The 19,691-nt window shown below is 44.2% G+C and overlaps 1 protein-coding gene across 4 annotated transcripts in view; it reads right to left on the bottom strand.

Moving 5' to 3' along the window:
* The window catches only part of FAM117B (family with sequence similarity 117 member B), a 92,649-nt gene that overhangs the window by 60,788 nt on the left and 12,170 nt on the right, over positions 1-19,691 (bottom strand). For all 4 annotated transcript variants that reach the window (XM_059702812.1, XM_059702811.1, XM_059702814.1 and 1 more), the window contains exon 2: positions 15,075-15,226. In XM_059702812.1, coding sequence (XP_059558795.1) covers positions 15,075-15,226 — 152 coding nt within the window. The remainder of the gene's footprint in view (positions 1-15,074; positions 15,227-19,691) is intronic.

The following is a 19,691-nucleotide window of genomic DNA, read 5'->3' as shown; positions in this document are numbered from 1 at the left end:
AGCCATCAGCCCCTCACCCAGACTGGCCAGGCACCCCAGCGGGAACCCCACCCTGATCCAGGACACCCTTCAGGGCAAACCAGCCGGCCCCCACCCATGCACCAGGCCTCTAGCCTATAAAATAAAAAGGTAATATGCAAGTTGACCCTAACAGCAGAGCGTATGGGAATCACTGGTCACTATGATACATACTGACCACCAGGGGGCAGACGCTCAATGCAGGAGCTGCCCCCTGGTGGTCAGTGCACTCCCACAGGGGGAGCTCTGCTCAGCCACAAGCCAGGCTGACGGCTGCCAGTACAGCGGTGGTGGTGGGAGCCTCTCCCGCCTCCTCAGCAGCGCTAAGGATGTCCGACTGCTAGGCCTGCTCCCCGCTGGCAAGTAGACATCCCCCGAGGGCTCCTGGGCTGCCAGAGGGATGTCTGACTGCCAGCTTAGGCCCAATCCCCTGGGGAGCAGGCCTAAGCCAGCATGTGGTCATCTCCTGAGGGGTTCCAGACTGCAAGAGGGCACAGGCCGGGCTGAGGGACCCTCCCGAGTGCACAAATTTTTGTGCTCCAGGCCTCTAGTAGCATTATAAATGTTACTTTAGCGCACTGTGAGCAGCTCCACATACAGATTGGCAAATCCCTTTGCTTTTTTCCAGGCCTACTGACTGTACTGTAGATTTATTAACACTGAACTCACGGCCCACAACACTGTAACTCATGCCGGAACAAAGCATATCTACCTATGCATTTCCTCTGTAAGGCATATTACAGTCTATTTGTGCTTAGGAACACTAGAGAGCTCATTTGTACTGTTTCAAGGATATTTTAAACATCTAAATTACCAACACAAAGAAAAAAAAATGTAGAAAATGTGGCACTAAATAGACCATGAAAGGGACAGCTGTTTATAGTGTGAGAACTAAAATAAGAAGGCAGAATGTCACTTTGTTCAACTTAGCACGAACTGCAGTATAAGTTGATATATCCATGACTAGACTTCAATTACTTCATTAATTAATTCCAAAAATAATTCTTAAGCACTTTTTATGCAGCAGGGACATACTGAGTATAAAGTAGTGGGGACAGAAAGATCACTGCCTTCTGAGCTTGAAAGTTTTGCCTTCCTAATTTGATTCCACAAGTTCACTGTTTTCATTGTTAGATCTTAGTTTCTCAGTACAGCAACTTATTGGATTAAATTAGGGAAAAGAGACTGAGTTCTAGTTTGTTTAGAGAGCTGAGATGGGGGGGACTGGCAAAGAGAACATCCTTATGAACCTAGTACATCTGCACATATCAAAATTTTTGCAAAATAAAGTTGAGATGGGAGAGGGAGGAAAAGGTCAAAATAATGGGATGAGGGAGAGTAAGCAGTGGGACCGCTGCACTCTTCCTAACTGAATTAGGCTGGTTGGTTGCTTCTCTTGGTGCCAATCTACCTTGTCACCATGCAGAGCAGCCATTTGGTTTATGGTTGGTTGATTCCACTCTCATCTGTACTTTAAACCTCATCAGCCTAAGGCAAATATGAGAAAGCATCCCTGATATGTAATAGGCTAAAGGATGGACTGGTAATCTATAATTTAAGCCAAATCATCATTTAGACTTCACTTATCCTAGAGCTCAGAGTGATGGTTCAGGGCTAGGTATCTGCTCTAAGGTGATACAGTTCATATGAAGTCTAATTCTTAAGTTTGATAGTAAGGAAAAGAGACGCTCTTTCTTGTCCTGTTATGGTGTAAGGTATGAAGCTTGAAACAACCGAAGCTAGCCCAGCCTGTGTGGCTCTGTGGTTGAGCATCGACCTAGGAACCAGGAGGTTGAGGTTTGATTCCCAGTCAGGACACATGCCTGGGTTGTGGGCTCAATCCCCAGTAGGGGGCATGCAGGAGGCAGCTGATCAATGATGCTCTCTTATCATTAATGTTTCTATATCTCTCCCCTCCTCTCTGAAATCAATAAAAATATATTTTTAAAAAGAGAAACAATTAAAGCTACTTTTTCAATACCAGAGAAGCAAGCTGTGGATAAAATTATATATGCAAGAAGGAAGAGAAATTTGAAATTTATTAAGAGGGTAGATCTTAAGAATTCTCCACACTAAAAAAGAATAAAACAAGTAACTATGTGAGTTAGTGGACAGGTTAACTTGTCATGATCATTTCACAACATACACATAACTCAAAACACTGAGTTGTGGACTTGAAATATATAAAATTGTCATTTGTTGCCCTGGCTGGTTTTCTCAGTGGTTAGAGCACTGGCCAGCAGACCAAAGGATTGAGGGTTCAATTCCCAGTCAAGGGCATGTACCTCGGTTGCAGGCTCGACCCCTGGTTTGGTCAGGGCCCGTGCAGGAGGCAACCAATAGAAGTCACTCTCTCTCACACTGATGTTTCTCTCTCTCTCTCCTCCACACTCTCTCCCTTCCACAAATCACTGAATCATAACATTAATAAATATTTATGTTTATGCCTTATAATTACTTAATTGAATTCTTTATTATTTTGATTGTTTCTGATGATATTTTTAACAATCCTTTTCTTATTCACTCATGAAAGAAAGTTTAACTGATCAAGTCCACAGTAAACTGCAAGTTTATAGGAAATTTCTCATTTCTAGAAAAGAAGATTAAAAGAAAACTTGTGACATTTTTTTAGTATGCACAATTTCAATAAAGAACAATGGGAGGGAAATTTCTTCTTATAACAGACCTGGCCACACCTACACACAAACTATGTTTCATCACAGGCAGGAGTAAGGGATTCAGAGAAATTTTTGCAAGGTTAAAGGAAAAATTAATTCATATCATGTGTCATAAAAATTAGTATTAGTCACTCTCACTACTGAAGTTCATTTTCTGTGTAACTTTAATTTGGGGTTAGAAACATTTATTGGTGAAGGTAAAAATTGGTATGGTCTATAAGTTTCCGAAATGGTTTATTTAGGCTTAAATTCAATTTTTTGTGGTGATCTGTACATTCAGTACCTCAGTATCTAAAGGGGGATGCAGACATGGACTATGACCAAAGTATGCATCTGCATTCAGACATTACTGCTTTTTGCTTTTGTTAAAATTTTAAATAATCTGAGATTTTAAAACAATGGTCACTAAAGATTAATTTTTGCAATCTTACTACGATGCATTGTTTTTACACAGGTGAGCACAAATTCCTTTTTTCTGGTTCATAAGGAATTCTAAAGTGACACATATAGGGAGGGGATTTTATAGATTTAAAAGCATTTATTTATAAATAAGACAGACTAAAAACATATGAACTAAGACTTTAATTGAGGAAGCTAAAAAAATAAAATACTAAAAAATTAGAAGATAGAAAATTAATTTTAAAGCACTAAAAGTTAAAATAAAAAGCAAAACAAAAAGTTGATAAAGGTGGGTCAAGATGGTGAAGTAGCTGTACTCACCTCCTCCCATAACCACTCAAAGTTACAACTACATTTACAGAACCATCATTGAGTACTGCCTGAAGTCTAGTTGAACAGAAGCCCTATAACTAAAAATATACAAGTCAAGACTAGTAAGAGGGGTAAAGAAGAATGGGCTGGTCTCACCCACATGAAGCAGTTAAAAATCAGGATAGCCCTAGCTGGTTTGGCTCAGCAGATAAAAGCGTCAGCCTGCAGACTGAAGGGTCTTGGGTTCGACTCTGGTCAAGGGCACATATGCTGGGGTTGTGGGCTTGATCCCTAGTGTGGGGCATGCAGGAGGCAGCCAATCAATGATTCTCTCTCATCATTTATGTTTCTCTCTCTATCCCCCTCTTCATTCCTCTCTGAAATCAATAAAAATAAAGAATAAATAAATAAATCAGAAGGGTTATCCTGGGGGCAGAGTTCCCCCTTAAGGAGTGAGGGCTCCCAACCCCGCATCAGGTCCTCCAGCCCATGGGTTTTAGTGCCAGGAAGAGAAGTTCCCCTAAGTTCTGGCTGTGAAAATCAGCAGAGATTGTAGCTGCGATGGAGGCTTCTGGAGTCCCAGCATTCCTCTTAAAGGGCCTGCACAAACTTATTTGCTGACAGGCTCACTCATTTTGAACTCCAGTGCTAAGCTGGCAGCTCAAAAGGCACCAGGGATACACAAGAAGGTACTAAATTGTCTGTCTTTACATCAAGGGCTAGAGGTGCAGCATTCTCTTAGAAATGCTAACAGAGGCCATTATTCCTTTGCTAAGTTCTCCCCCTACAGGTGCAGGCAGGCACTACATCTGAGTATCCATCACCCTGGCTAACACCATCGACCCTGACCCACCCAACTTGTGGGCCCAAGCAAGCCTCTTCCAGTGGTTTTCCATACAAATGGCCTGTCTTGGCTCATAATATAGGAGACTTTCCTAAAATCACTTAAAGGCTCACAAACCCTAAACATATGGAATTTGGCCTCAATGTGCCCTGTATCACTTGATAAGTGGCCTCAGGCTAGACCAGCCGTGGGCAAACTATGGCCTGCAGGCCAATGAATAAAACTATTGAAAAAAAAGACCGTACCCTTTTATGTAATGATGTTTACTGTGAATTTATATTAGTTCACACAAACACTCCATCCATGCTTTTGTTCCGGCCCTCCAGTCCAGTTTAAGAACCCATTGTGGCCCTCGAGTCAAAAAGTTTGCCCACCCCTGGGCTAGACACTTGTGGCAGCCAGACTTGGTGCACAACTTGGCCTCTCTCAGGCACCACCAAATCCAACACAAGGAGCAACTATTGGCAGGTCACTTTATAGCTCAGAGCAGGAGGCCCCCAAGCAGAGCACAGACAGTGGCTGACCTTGGCCTGCACCTTCCAAGAGGCCTGAGAACCAACATACCCAGTGCCCAACTTCAGACTCCACCAGAGCACCACTTCCACAAACAACACACTCAAAAGGCAGACTGGGCAGGCACCAGAACCCCACTAAAGCGAATCCAGCTCCATAGGATTAGCCTTTGCACAGTATCTCCTCCACAACAGTCGCAACCAGTCCTCAAACCAATCAGTCTGAGGGTCAATTCCCTCCCATCGACATGCCAACAGCAATCAAGGCTCGACTACACTGGAGGACACATAGGACCCACACGAGGAACACACCTGAGTGCTTGGCTCAGGTGAACAGAAAGCATGTGCCACTGAGCCACACAGGACACTTGCTACATAAAAACACGCTTACCAAAACAGAGAGGCAGCCAAAATGAGGAGACAAAAAACCATGTCCCAGATGAAAGAACAGAACTCCAAAAAAAAGAATTAAACAAATTAGAGACAAGCAATATATCTGGTGCAGAGGTCAAAACTCTGGTAATAAGAATGGTCAATGATCTCAGTGAGAACTTCAAAAAGATAGGAAACAGAAACTCCTTTCCCCCAGGAGCGTGGGGTCTTAACCCACAGAAGGATCCCCAACACAGAGCAACAGTGATGGAAAGAGGAACCTACATAGATGAGCATCTGCTGGTGCAAACCGGTGGGGGTTCAGTCTCCCTGGGAGACAAGTGAGTCTGCTAAAGACACAGACACCTTCCCAGGTAAGAGCACTCCTGTTGTTGTAGCACCAGCCTGGGAATACACTGCCTGGTCCCCAACTGCTGACGAGACCACTCTGCTGTGCTGGGCCCCCTTTTTCTGAGGAGGCTCTTGACGGAGACTTAGACAGTGACTAAACTGTGTGCCTTTGGAAAGGGGGCCAATCTCCCCCACCTTGAGCACAGCCAGTGCCACCCAACCCCACCTGTTGAATTACTTGGCCGGCCTTGTCCTGCTGAGCTCAGTTGTGCAGGGGGATCAGAGTGTTGTGCAGAGCTGGCACTTTCATAGCCTCCCGGAGAAGCTTTTTAAAAATTATTTACTTATTTATTTATTTTTTTACGTAATCCCCACTCCAGGATATGCTTACTGATTTTAGAGGGAGATGGGGGGGGGGGGGAGAGAGACATCAATTTATTGCCTCCTATCTCACCACGACCAAGGACTGAACCCACAACTTTCCAGACAACGCTCCAACAAACTAAGCCACCAGGCCAGGGCTCCCAGGGAAGCTTTTGTTTAAGAATTAGAAAGTTGGGTGCTGGTTTGTATAGCTATATCACCAGAAGCCCCATTTATCTTCTCTGCAAGCTCACCACACCCTCCCCAGGAAGGGGAAGGAGTGCCTGCCCCCCTACTACAGGCTTGTAGGCACCACCCCCCAATGAGAGTCTGTTTGGATCTGCCCTTCCAAGTCCCAGACACCCAACCTAGCTGAGCTCAGTTCCGCAGGCAGAAGGGAGAGCTGCTCAGAGCTGAGATATTAGAGTGTGAGTCTCTCAGAGGCTACTGTCTGCGACCAGGAAAAAGTGCTTAGCCCACTCCTGCGAGCTGAGCCAACATCAATCCCAACGGGAGACTCTTGATCTGTCCTCCTGAGTCCAGTGGCTCTGCCCAGCAGAGCTGACTCATGCAGAGAGGATGGCTGGCTGCACCCAACTTAAACTTGCGGCGTGCCCCTCCTGGGTGAACCAGAGTTGGAGACTCTAGCAGAGACTGAGTGGTTTGGCTCTGGAGAAGGGACCACTTTTCCTCTCATTGAGTGCCTGACCACATGACCTCCAAGAGGGGACACTAGCTCAGTGATGGTGAACCTAAGACACGCGTGTCAGAGGTGACACGAGAACTCATTTTTTTGGTTGATTTTTCTTTGTTAAATGGTATTTAAATATATAAAATAAATATCAAAAATATGAATCTTTGTTTTACTATGGTTGCAAATATCAAAAAATTTCTATATGTGACATGGCACCAGAGTTAAGTTAGGGTTTTTCAAAATGCTGGCACGCCGAGCTCAAAAGGTTCACCATCACTGCACTAGCTCCATCCTCCCAACCCTGGTTACCCACCCCTACCAAGCTTGCAACTTGTGGAAGGGGCTGTGGGTTGCAGGCAGCCTGGGCACACTCTCTAATCATCCTTCAGAAGACTCTGGAGGAAGATTAGGCAACCCCAGGGAGAGGTGGAGTAGCTGACAAGGACAGGTGGACCTCAGAGAACCTGTCCTCTTACATGCCCCCAGCTCGAAGTTGAAGGAAACTGACCCTTATACACATACTAGAGGCCCAGTGCACGAAATTTGTGCACGGGTAGGGTAACTAAGCCTGGCCGGCAATTAGGGCCGATCGTGGCCTTCAGGCTGCCAGTCAGGGCCCTCCCTTCCCCAGCTTCCAGCTGCTGGCCAGGGCCTTCCTTCATTCTGTGCCACCCCCTAGTAGTCAGCACATGTCATAGCAAGCGACTGGTCTCCCGACTGAACTCCTGTGGGCAAAATTTGCATGTTAGGCTTTTATATATATAGACTGGCTTCTCCCACAAACACCCAGGCCAAGGAGATGCAGCCACAAAGGTGAAAAATATAGTAGCTCCAGACAGGTAGCCCAATGCTGGTTAAGCATAACATCTGACATGAACCCCACCCAAGTGGGCCCAGAACCAACACAACCAGGGTAGACTTCAGATCATACCAGAGCTCAACCCAAATAACCAAACAATTGGCACACCCAAAAAGGAATTCTGGTAGGCACTAGGCCCTGCTGGAAACAACTTCACCTCAGGGGACAGCCCGTGCACAACATCTCACACAGTGATTGAGGTTTATCCTTATGGTCAGCCAGCCTGAAGGGTTAAGTCCACCCACAAAAGGCTAAACAGCATTCAAAACTAAACTACAACAGGAGGGTGCATATAACACCCAAGAAATATTCCTGGAGCATGGAGCTCAGGTGCTCTGGAAGGTTTTGCCACTGAGCCCAACACCTTCATCATAAAGCCACCATAACAAGTTTGGGAGTTGTACCCGATCTACCTAATACACAGAGACAAAATGGGGAAATAAATAAATATACCCCAAGTTAAAGAGTAAGAAAAATACCCAAAGAATTAAATTAAATGAAGCAATCAAAATACCAGAAGCAGAATTTAAGACAATCGTTTTAAAGACGCTCTAGACCAGCCGTGGGCAAACTACGGCCCGAGGGCCGGGCCGGCCCGTTTGAAATGAATAAAACTACTGAAAAAAAAGACCGTACCCTTTTATGTAATGATGTTTACTTTGAATTTATATTAGTTCACACAAACACTCCATCCATGCTTTTGTTCCGGCCCTCTGGTCCAGTTTAAGAACCCATTGTGGCCCTTGAGTCAAAAAGTTTGCCCACCCCTGCTCTAGACCTTAGGGGAAGAATGGTTATCTCAGTGAGACCTTAAACAAAGAGATATAAGCATCAATAAAGGACATAGAAACCACATAAAATAACCACTCAGAAATTAAGAATAAGTAATACAATTCAGTCAAACGTCTCCCATCTAGAACAATTCCATTCTCAACTAAGTTGTTCACGGAAAAAACATCTTGGTTGTGGAACAAAACTTCAGTTTTCAACCTGACAGCCCATTCATGCATGACAAAAAGTATCTCTCAGGCAACAAAGGAGAGAATGCTTTTAAAACATAAAAAGGCCATCGAGAGTGCTAATGTTACAAAGGGTGTGAAAGTGCTCACAAAAAAAACAACCATAGGCAATTGAAAAGGTAGAAAAACTTTTGTTAATAAACAAAAAGTAGTTAGCCAGTGATAGTAATTCAGAGGTAGTAATATATGAAAAATTCCATTTAAGACCAGTAGGGGGAAATCTTTAAAATGTATAGGGTGTCCCAAAATTCATGCAAGAAGTAATTTTGATAGAAAACACAGGTTTATAATTAAAAATTGTAAATATTTTACTGAATCATAAAGTATACAGTATAGGGTTATGTATGGAATAACACATCGGGTAAATGGCCTCCACGGCTTTGCTGGCACATACGCAAAGCCATGGTCTTCATTGGTCTTCTTTGTCCCAGCTTCTGGGCCATAACTGGTACTTGGTAATGCTTATCAAATTGAAGGGATTGAAATCAAAAGGCAACAGATATAAGAATCTGATTCAATAAACCAAGTAAAATTAGGCTCTTTTTTGTTGTTGTTGTTGCTAATGCTCACGGAAAATTCAGATCTTGCGTGAATTTTGGGACACCCTTTACATTCTCAAGCCTCAACCAAAATCTACTAAAGAATATCTGGAGATCAGGCCTAGTTATCTGCTCTTTTGATAAGCTTCAGATTATTCTAAGATACATGGATGTTTTAAGAATTTGATCACAGACCAAAACAAATAATTATGAGAAACAAAAATGAAAATTATAAGAAACAGTCTCAGAATAAAACAATTCAGGGGCTTTGTAGGGCTGCGCGGGTCGGAGGAGCGCTGGACGAACCTCCGGGACGTGCAGGCCGCCTGGTCCCGAGAGAAGAGGAGGATGGTCCGGCCCCAGGTGGACGCAGCCCCAGGTGGATGCAGCTGAATGAGGGACCCCAGCACCTGCAATGGACCAACCTCGCAGCAGATCCAAGCAACAGCAGCCACCTGAGCACCACACCCTCTGCTGAGGAACAGCAGCTGTATGTGAAGCCTCCCCCCACCAGCCAGAAGAGCCACCACAGCTGTGAACAGCACCCACCAGAGGAGCTGCTGCCAACTGAGGAGCAGCTGCTACAGCAACCGCCCGAAGAGCAACCACAGACCAAGGAGTCACTGCCACCCAAGGAGCAGCCACTGAACAACTCAACGTCTAGATATGTCAGTGAGATCAAACATGGGTAGACAAAGAAACCCCCAAAGGAAAGAGAAGGAGTACTCTCCAGAAAAGCAGCTAAGTAATACAGAGGCATGCAACATGACAGAAAAAGAATTCAGAATAAGGGTTCTAGAGTGCATAAACCGGATGGAGGAAAAAATCAACAACTTCTACAAGAAGCAAGAAGAAACAGATGAAAAAGCCAACTACCTATGCAAGAAGCAAGAAGAAACAGATGAAAAAATCAATAACATATGGAAAAAGCTAGAAGAAACAGATGAAAAAATCAACAACTTAAGTAAGATCCAAGAAGAAATGAAGAGTGATATAGCTGCAATAAAAAACACCATTGAAAGTATCAACAGTAGACGAGGAGAAGCAGAGGACCGAATTAGTGAATTAGAAGACAAGGAAGCAAAACACACCCAAAATGTACTGCAATTGGAGAAAAAAATTAAAAGACAGGAGGAGAGCCTAAGGGAGCTTTGGGACAACATTAAACGAAACAACATACAAATAATAGGGGTGCAAGAACAACAGAAAGATGAACAAGGATTAGAAAACCTATTCGAAGAAATAATATCAGAAAACTTCCCTGAGGTGGGGAAGAAAAAAGTCACACAAGCCCAGAGAGTCCCAAACAAGGTGAATCCGAAAAGACCCACACCAAGACACATCATAATTACCATGGCAAATGTTCAGGACAAAGAGAAAATCTTACAGGCTGCAAGAGAGAGACGGAAAGTTACATACAAGGGACCTCCCATTAGATTATCAAATGATTTCTCAACAGAAACACATCAGGCCAGAAAAGAATGGACGGAAATTTACAAAGTGATGCAAAGCAAAGGACTGAATCCAAGAATACTCTATCCAGCAAGGCTATCATTCAAACTTGAAGGGGAAATAAGAAGCTTCACACACAAAAAAAGGCTAAGGGAGTTTATCACCACCAAGCCAGCAATGCAAGGAATGCTAAAGGGACTGGTATAAAAATAAGAAATAAAAAGCTCAGAAAGAAAACAGCCACACAAAAAAAGAAATGGCTACAAACAAGTACCTTTCAATAATAACTTTAAACATAAACGGACTAAATGCTTCAACCAAAAGACATCGAGTGGCTGAATGGATAAAAAAAACATGACCCATACATCTGCTGTCGACAAGAAACCCACCTCATTAGAAGGGACTCACACAGACTGAAAGTGAAAGGATGGAAAAATATCTTTCAGGCAAATAGAAAGGAAAAGAAAGCTGGGGTAGCAATACTTATATCGGACAAAATAGACCTCAAAGTGAAGGCCATAACAAGAGATAAGGAAGGCCACTTCATAATACTAAAGGGATCAATACAACAAGAAGATATAACCCTGGTAAACATATATGCACCCAATGCAGGAGCACCCAAATTCATAAAAAAAACTCCTGGAAGATATCAAAGGAGAGATCGACAACAATACAATCATAGTAGGGGACTTTAATACACCACTGACAGCACTGGATAAGTCCTCTAGACAAACAATCAGCAAAGATACAGCAATCCTAAATGACTCACTAGATCAGATGGACTTAATAGACATCTTCAGAACACTTCACCCCAAAGCCAGGGAATATACATTCTACTCATGTGCTCCTAAGACATATTCAAAAATAGACCATATATTGGGTCACAAGCAAAGTATCCCCAAATTCAAGAAGATTGAAATCATCAAAAGCATCTTCGCAGACCACGATGGCATAATATTAGAAATAAACTACAATAAAAACAACCCAAAATACTCAAACACCTGGAAGCTGAATAGCATGCTATTAAATATTGACTGGGTAACCAATGAGATCAAAGAAGAAATTAAAAACATCCTGGAAACTAATGACAATGAAAACACAACAATCCAATACCTATGGGACACAATGAAAGCAGTCCTGAGAGGGAAGTTTATAGCTCTACAGGCCTATCTCAAAAAACAAGAAAAAATGGTAGTAAATCATCTAACTCTACAACTCAAAGATTTAGAAAGAGAGCAACAAGAAAACCCCAGAGTGAGCAGAAGGAAGGAGATAATAAAGATTAGAGCAGAAATAAATGACATAGAGACAAAAAAAACAATACAGAAAGTCAATGAAACCAAGAGCTGGTTCTTTGAAAGGATGAACAAGATTGACAAACCTCTAGCCAGACTCACCAAGAAGCAAAGAGAGAGGACCCAAATAAACAAAATCAGAAACGATAGAGGCGAAATAACAACAGACTCCACAGAAATACAAATGATTGTTAAAAAATACTATGGACAGCTCTACTCCAACAAACTAGACAACCTGGAGGAAATGGACATATTCCTAGAAAAATACAACATTCCAAAACTCAATCAGGAAGAATCTAAAAATCTCAACAGGCCAATAACTATGGAAGAAATTGAAGCAGTCATCAAAAAGCTTCCATCAAACAAAAGCCCAGGACCAGACGGCTTCACAGGGGAGTTTTACCAAACATTCAAGGAAGAACTAAAACCTATCCTCCTCAGACTACTACAAAAAATTCAAGAGGAAGGAACACTTCCAAGCTCATTCTATGAAGCCAGCATCACCCTAATACCAAAACCAGGTAAAGACAACACAATGAAAGAGAATTACAGGCCAATATCCCTCATGAACATAGATGCCAAAATCCTCAACAAAATCTTAGCAAATCGGATCCAGCAATACATCAGAAAGATCATACACCATGACCAAGTAGGATTTATCCCAGGAATGCAAGGATGGTACAATATCCGCAAATCAATAAATGTGATACCTCACATAAACAAATTGAAAGAAAAAAACCACATGGTCATATCAATTGATGCAGAAAAAGCATTTGACAAAATTCAATACCCATTTTTGATAAAAACTCTCAGTAAGGCGGGAGTAGAAGGATCATACCTCAACATAATAAAAGCCATATATGACAGGCCCACAGCCAACTTCATACTCAATGGACAAAAACTAACACCATTTCCCCTAAGAACAGGAACAAGACAGGGATGCCCCCTCTCACCACTCCTGTTCAACATACTACTGGAAGTGTTAGCCATTGCAATTAGGCAAGAAGAAGAAATAAAAGGCATCCAAATTGGAAAAGAGGAAGTAAAACTGTCCTTATTTGCAGATGACATGATACTATACATACAAAACCCTAGAGACTACATCAAAAAGCTACTAGACTTAATACATGAATTTGGCAATGTAGCAGGATACAAAATTAACCCCAAGAAATCTGAGGCATTTCTATACACCAATAGTGAACTTTCAGAAAGAGAGATTATAAAAACAATCCCGTTTACCATCGCACCAAAAAAATTAAGCTATCCAGGAATGAACTTAACTAAAGCAGTAAAAGACCTCTACTCAGAAAACTACAGGACGTTGAAAAAACATATAGAGGAAGACATAAACAGATGGAAGAACATACCGTGTTCATGGATTGGTAGAATCAACATCATTAAAATGTCCATACTACCCAAAGCAATCTATAAATTCAAAACGCACTTCCCATTAAAATACCAACGGCATACTTCATAGATCTAGAACGAACTCTCCAAAAATTCATCTGGAATAAAAAAAGACCCCGAATAGCTGCAGCAATCCTGAAAAAGAACAAAGTAGGTGGGATCTCAATACCAGATATCAAGATGAATTACAAAGCCACTGTTCTCAAAACTGCCTGGTACTGGCACAAGAATAGGCATATAGATCAATGGAATAGAATAGAGAGCCCAGAAATCGGCCCGAACCAATATGCTCAACTAATATTTGACAAAGGAGGCAAGAACATACAATGGAGCCAAGATAGTCTCTTCAATAAATGGTGCTGGGAAAATTGGACAGATATATGCAAGAAAATGAAACTAGACCACCAACATACACCATACACATAAACTCAAAATGGATAAAGGACTTAAATGTACGACAGGAAACCATAAAAATTCTAGAAGAATCCAAAGGCAAGAAAATCTCAGACATATGCCGAAGCAATTTCTTCACTGATACAGCTCCTAGGGCACTTGAAACGAAAGAGAAAATGAACATGCCAAAACCGGTTTGGCTCAGTGGATAGAGCGTCGGCCTGCGGACTGAGAGGTCCCAGGTTCGATTCCGGTCAAGGGCATGTACCTGGGTTGCGGGCATATCCCCAGTAGGAGATGTGCAGGAGGCAGCTGATCGATGATTCTCTCTCATCGATGTTTCTAGCTCTCTATCTCTCTCCCTTCCTCTCTGTAAAAAATCAATAAAATATATATTTAAAAAAAAAAATAAAAATAAAAATAAAAAAAAAAAAGAAAAAAAGAAAGAGAAAATGAACAAATGGGACTACATCAAAATAAAAAACTTCTGCACAGCAAAAGAAACCATCAACAAAACAACGAGAAAACCCACTGTGTGGGAAAACATATTTGCCAATGTCATATCTGATAAGGGCCTAATCTCCAAAATTTATAGGGAACTCATACAACTTAACAAAAGGAAGATAAACAATCCAATCAAAAAATGGGCAAAGGACCTAAATAGACACCTTTCAAAAGAGGACATTCAGAAAGCCAAGAGACATATGAAAACATGCTCAAAGTCACTAATCATCCGAGAAATGCAAATCAAAAGAACAATGAGGTACCATCTCACACCTGTCAGACTGGCTATCATCAACAAATCAACAAACGACAAGTGCTGGAGAGGATGTGGAGAAAAAGGAACACTTGTGCACTGCTGGTGGGAATGCAGACTGGTGCAGCCACTATGGAAGACAGTATGGAGTTTCCTCAAAAAACTGAAAATGAAACTCCCATTTGACCCTGTGATCCCACTTCTAGGAATATATCCCAAGAAACCAGAAACACCAATCAGAAAGGATATATGCACCCCTATGTTCATAGCAGCACAAGTCACCATAGCTAAGATCTGGAAACAGCCTAAGTGCCCATCAGTAGATGAATGAATTAGAAAACTGTGGTACATCTACACGATGGAATACTATGCTGCTCTAAAAAGGAAGGAACTCTTACCATTTGCAACGGCATGGATGGAACTGGAGAGCATTATGCTAAGTGAAATAAGCCAGTCAATGAAGGAAAAATACCACATGATCTCACTCATTCATGGATAACAGAGACCATTATAAACTTGTGAACAATAATAGATACAGAGGCAGAGTTGCCTCAAACAGATTGTCAAACTGCAGCGGGAAGGCCGCGGAGGGTTGGGGGACAGGAGGTAGGGGGATAAGAGATCAACCAAAGGACTTGTATGCATGCATATAAGCATAACCAATGGACATAAGACACTGGGGGATAGGGGAGGCTAGGGGACTGTCTAGGGCAGGGGGGGGAAAAATGGACACATATGTAATACCCTTTGTATTACTTTAAGCAATAAAAAAAAAAAAAAAATTCAGGATAAGACCTGTAATACACCTACCTGTGTAGCTTTGTCCTTCATGCAAGGAGCAGTTTGACCATGATTATCACGAGGCCAGTGCCCTGCAAGGTATGGAGCAGCAAGTGTATCCAGAGAGGAAGTGCGGCGAATAATAGTAGAGGGGCTTGAGGAAGGCGGTCGTGTTTTGTCACCTAAATTTAAGGCAAATATATTTATTTTAAAAATAGATGAAAGAAGAAAAAAAGTAGAACCTAAGTTTTAAAACAGTCAGGAGTTTCCTAACTAAAATATAAATATATATATAACAAAAAGAAATTACAAACTACTAGAGGCCTGGTGCACGAAATTCATGCACGGGTAGTGTCCCTCAAGCCTGGCTGGTGATCAGGGCCGGCCAGAGCCTCCCTTCCCCAGCTGCCAGCTGGGGCCCTCCTTCGTTCCACGCCACCCCCTGGTGGTCCACACACATCATAGCAAGCGATCAGTCTCCCGTCAAACTCCCATGGGGACAATTTACATATTAGCCTTTTATATATAGACTAGTAGCCCGGTGCACAAAAATTTGTGCACTTGGGGGTGAGGGTGAGGGGTGGGGCCAGACCCCTCAGCCCGACCTGCATCCTCTGTCATGTTCTGGGACCCCGGCCACTCCTGGCCTAGGCACAGGCCTACAGGCTTGGGGCGGCCTGGGGGGACCAGTGGCTGATCGGTGCATTAGCACCTGCCAACTCGGGATCCCCGTGGGAGGGCGGCTGGTGGGCATGGCCATTGGCGGATGGGTGCATTAGCACCTGCCAACCCGGGATCCCCGCGGAGGGCCATTTGTGGGCATGGCCAGTGGCGGATGGGTGCATTAGCACCTGCCAACCAGGATCCCAGCGGGAGGGCCGTTTGTGGGCGCAGCCAGTGGCTGATCGGTGTATTAGCACCTGCCAGCCACGGATCCCCACGGGAGGGCCATTTGTGGGCGTGGCCATTGGCGGATCGGTACATTAGCATCCGCCAACCCGGGATCCCCAGGGGTTAGAGATAAGGGAGGAAAAATAAAAGTACTGGGAGAGAAGCAGGGACCTTTGTGATAAGGAAGTATTCAATATCTTGACTGAAGTGGCAGATATAGAAACATACAAACAAGAGTAAAAGTATAGAATTACACACACACACACACAAAAGAATACAAGTAAAATTGAAGACATCTGAATAAAGCAGTGAATTGCACAATGTCAATATTCTGGTTATAACGTTGTAGAGTAATAGTTCTACAAAATGTCATTGGGGAACCCAGGCAAAGTGTACAAAAGATCTCTTTGTTTTATTTCTTACAACTGCAATTACCCCTACAAACACACACACACACACACACACACACACACACACACACAGAAAAGACAAATGTATGTCTATCAATTTAAAAAGTGTTCATCTAGGTTTTAAAATTAAATTGGTATGATATGTAAAATACTCATTCATCATTATACCATCTATACTCAAAAGGACATAAGGCAATTAAGATAAAGTTAAAATTACACTTTAACCTACTTCTATAAAAATCCTTACCTTAGTGAGATTTTGTTACAGTAAATACACTGCAAGAAACCATATTAACCAGGCTGCAGGAGTTCTAATTAAAGCCACATATGCAAAAAATTTTGCATTTCAAGATACAAATAGTTATATACTTAGATGTAAACCAAAAGCAAAATACTAGAGGTAATAGGAAGTTAGAGGTGACGCAGAAGAAACACCCTCATATCTCCTTTTTTTTTTTTTTTTTTTGATGTGGGTTAGGCGTAGGCTTAATTTATGCTGTAAATTAAAGAAAATTAAGAAGCTTAAATATATTAAACATAAATATATGCATTCATAAAATTATACTATTACTAGTGGGCCGGTGCACAGATTCGTGCACGTTGAAAGGAAATTAATTAGAAGAAATATTTTAATATCGCTATTCACCCTTCTCTATAATACAAGTGTCAACCAAACACAATTGACAATGACAGATCAAAACACACCCGCGCAACTGGAACCAGCAAAAGCTTTATATGTATCGTGCATGTGCAAGTCAACTTAGCCTTTTATCTATGTACTAGGAGCCCAGTGCACGAATTCATGCACCTTGCAAGTAACTGTGGGCCCCAAGGCCTTGGTGGGCACAGGGGCAGGTCTCAGCCCATCCTCCACACTCCTGCCCAGGCCCCCTCCTGCCGTGGCCCCCAGTTCCCTGTCTGCTGGCAGCCCTGCTCCCGTTGCCACCGGTGGCTCTGCTTTCACCCACTGACAGTGTGCAGCAATTGGAACCCCCGCTCACCTGCTCCACCATCCTGCCACAGCCAATGCCCACCATGTTCTATGCTCTGCCGCCTGCTGCTGACACCTGCCATGTTCCACGCACGCCCATGGTGGTCAGCGCACATCACAGCAACTAGTTGTTCGGTTGTCCCGCCATTCGGTCTATAAATCCCCTATATATATTAGGGATTTATATATCTACTAGAGGCCCGGTGCACAAAAATTTGTGCACTCGGGGAGAATGGGGCGACCCTCAGCCTGGCCTGTGCCCTCTCGCAGTCTGGGACCCCTCAGGAGATAACGACCTGCTGGTTTAGGCCTGCTCCGGGGTGGCAGAGGGCAGGCCCAATCCCTAGGTGCAGCCCCTGGTCAGGCTCAGAGCAGGGCCAATTGGGGAGTTGGGGCGCCGCCCCCTGTCATGCACAGAGCAGGGCAGATTGGGAAGTTGTAATGCCACCCTCAGTCACGCTCAGGGTAGGGCCGATTGGGGGTTTGGGGCACCGCCCCCTGTCATACTCAAGGCAGGGTCGATGGGGAAGTTGCGGCGCCACCCCATCACGCACAAAGCAGGGCCAATCCGGGGGTTGGGGCACTGCCACCCGTCACACACAGAGCAGGGCCCATCAGGGGGTTGGGGAGCTCCCCCCCGTCACACACAGAGCAGGGCCCATCAGGGGGTTGAGGAGCTCCCCCGTCACTCAGAGAGTAGGGCCGACAGGGGAGTTGGGGCACCACCCCTGTCACACAAAGAGCAGGGCGGATCAGGAGGTTGGGGCACCTTCCCCCATCACGAACAAAGCAGGGTGGATAGGGAGGTTGTGGCCCCACCCCGTCACACACAGAGCCGCAGGGCGATCAGGGGGTTTGGGCGCTGCCCCCTGTCACGCTGATCCCGGTGCCAGGAGGCCTCTCGGCTCCGCTGTTCCCGGTGCTGGGAGGCATATTACCCTTTTACTATATAGGATAGAGGCCTGGTGCATGGGTGGGGCTGGCTGGTTTTCCCTGAAGGGTGTCCTGGATCAGGGTGGGGGTCCCCACTGGGGTGCCTGGCCAGCCTGGGTGAGGGGCTGAGGGCTGTTTGCAGCTGGTCACACACCCTTCAGTGTGGGGGTCCCCACCGGGGTGCCTGGCCAGTCTGGGTGAGGGGCTGAGGGCTGTTTTCAGGGTGGCGGGTGACGGAAGCTCCCAACCGCTCCTTTTTTTCTTTTTTCTTTTTTTAATTCTGGGCCAGCTTTAGCTCTGAGGCTCCAGCTCTTAGGCCTCTGCTGCTGAAAGTAGGTAATCGAAACAATGTATAACTCCAGCTCTGACTCCAGCTCTGAGATCCCGGCTCTCGCAGGTTTCTGGAGTTTTTTTTTAGCTTCTATATGTTACTATGTTTCAAACTGCCCACTCAGAGGCCTGCAGCGGCAGGCGGGGAACGTTGGAGTCCGCCGTCACTGAAGCAAGCAAGCCTCATGTTCAGTTTAAGCTGCCTGGCTGCCGGCCTCCATCTTGGCTGTCAGTTAATTTGCATATCTCGCTGATTAGCCAATGGGAAGGGTAGCGATCGTACGCCAATTACCATGTTTCTCTTTTATTAGTGTAGATTATATAGGATAGGATTGCTTAAATGGGGGGTAGGGGCTTTTTCAGCAGGAGGAGATGCTCTTGGCAGACAAAAATACATAATCCCTATATCTGGACTGATAGCCAGCCATATGCACTGTACTGCCAAACTGGTCATTAAAAAATTGAACTGCTTTCTTACACCTTACACCAAACAGCTGTTGCCCTTAAAACCCCTCCTCAGCCCCAACCTTAGGTTCTGCCTTTGCAATTTACCCAGATTAGGTTCTGATTGGTCGGTTTCTATGCCAGTCAGTGCCAAAAGCTCCGCCTCCTAGGCAGCCATTGGCTCCTCGCAGTTTTCCCAGATTTGGTTCTGATTGATCAGTTTCTATGCCAGTCAGCATCTCTGAGCTTATTTCCCGGCCTGATCAGAGAGGCGGGGCTGATCAGCAGCCGCTCCATCTGAACTGCTGACCTCTCAGAGAGAGAGATGCTCAGCTGTTGGCGAAGCCTGGGGCCTTTCTCTGTCTCCAAGAGGTGAGCAGTTCAGCCTGCTCGCCAGTCCCCGCCCACCTGAGCCTGCTGCGCATGCAGCCTGGCATTTGATCGTCCCTTTGGTCATTTTGAACGTTATGGACCCTCACTCTTTATATATATAGATGGTGACTACAGTTGACAACACTGTTGTATAATTGAAATGTGCTAAGAAATAGAACTTAAATGTTCTCACAAAAGAAGAAGGAAGATGCATAGCAAAAGGAGGAGGAGGAGGAGAAAAATATGTGAGGTGACGAATAAACTAGATGGGAGGAA

The sequence above is a fragment of the Myotis daubentonii genome, chromosome 7 (genome assembly GCF_963259705.1).
Source record: "Myotis daubentonii chromosome 7, mMyoDau2.1, whole genome shotgun sequence".
NCBI classification, from domain to species: domain Eukaryota; kingdom Metazoa; phylum Chordata; class Mammalia; order Chiroptera; family Vespertilionidae; genus Myotis; species Myotis daubentonii.
Note: the sequence above shows the minus strand (reverse complement) of the source record. Positions and strands in the feature narration are given on the sequence as shown.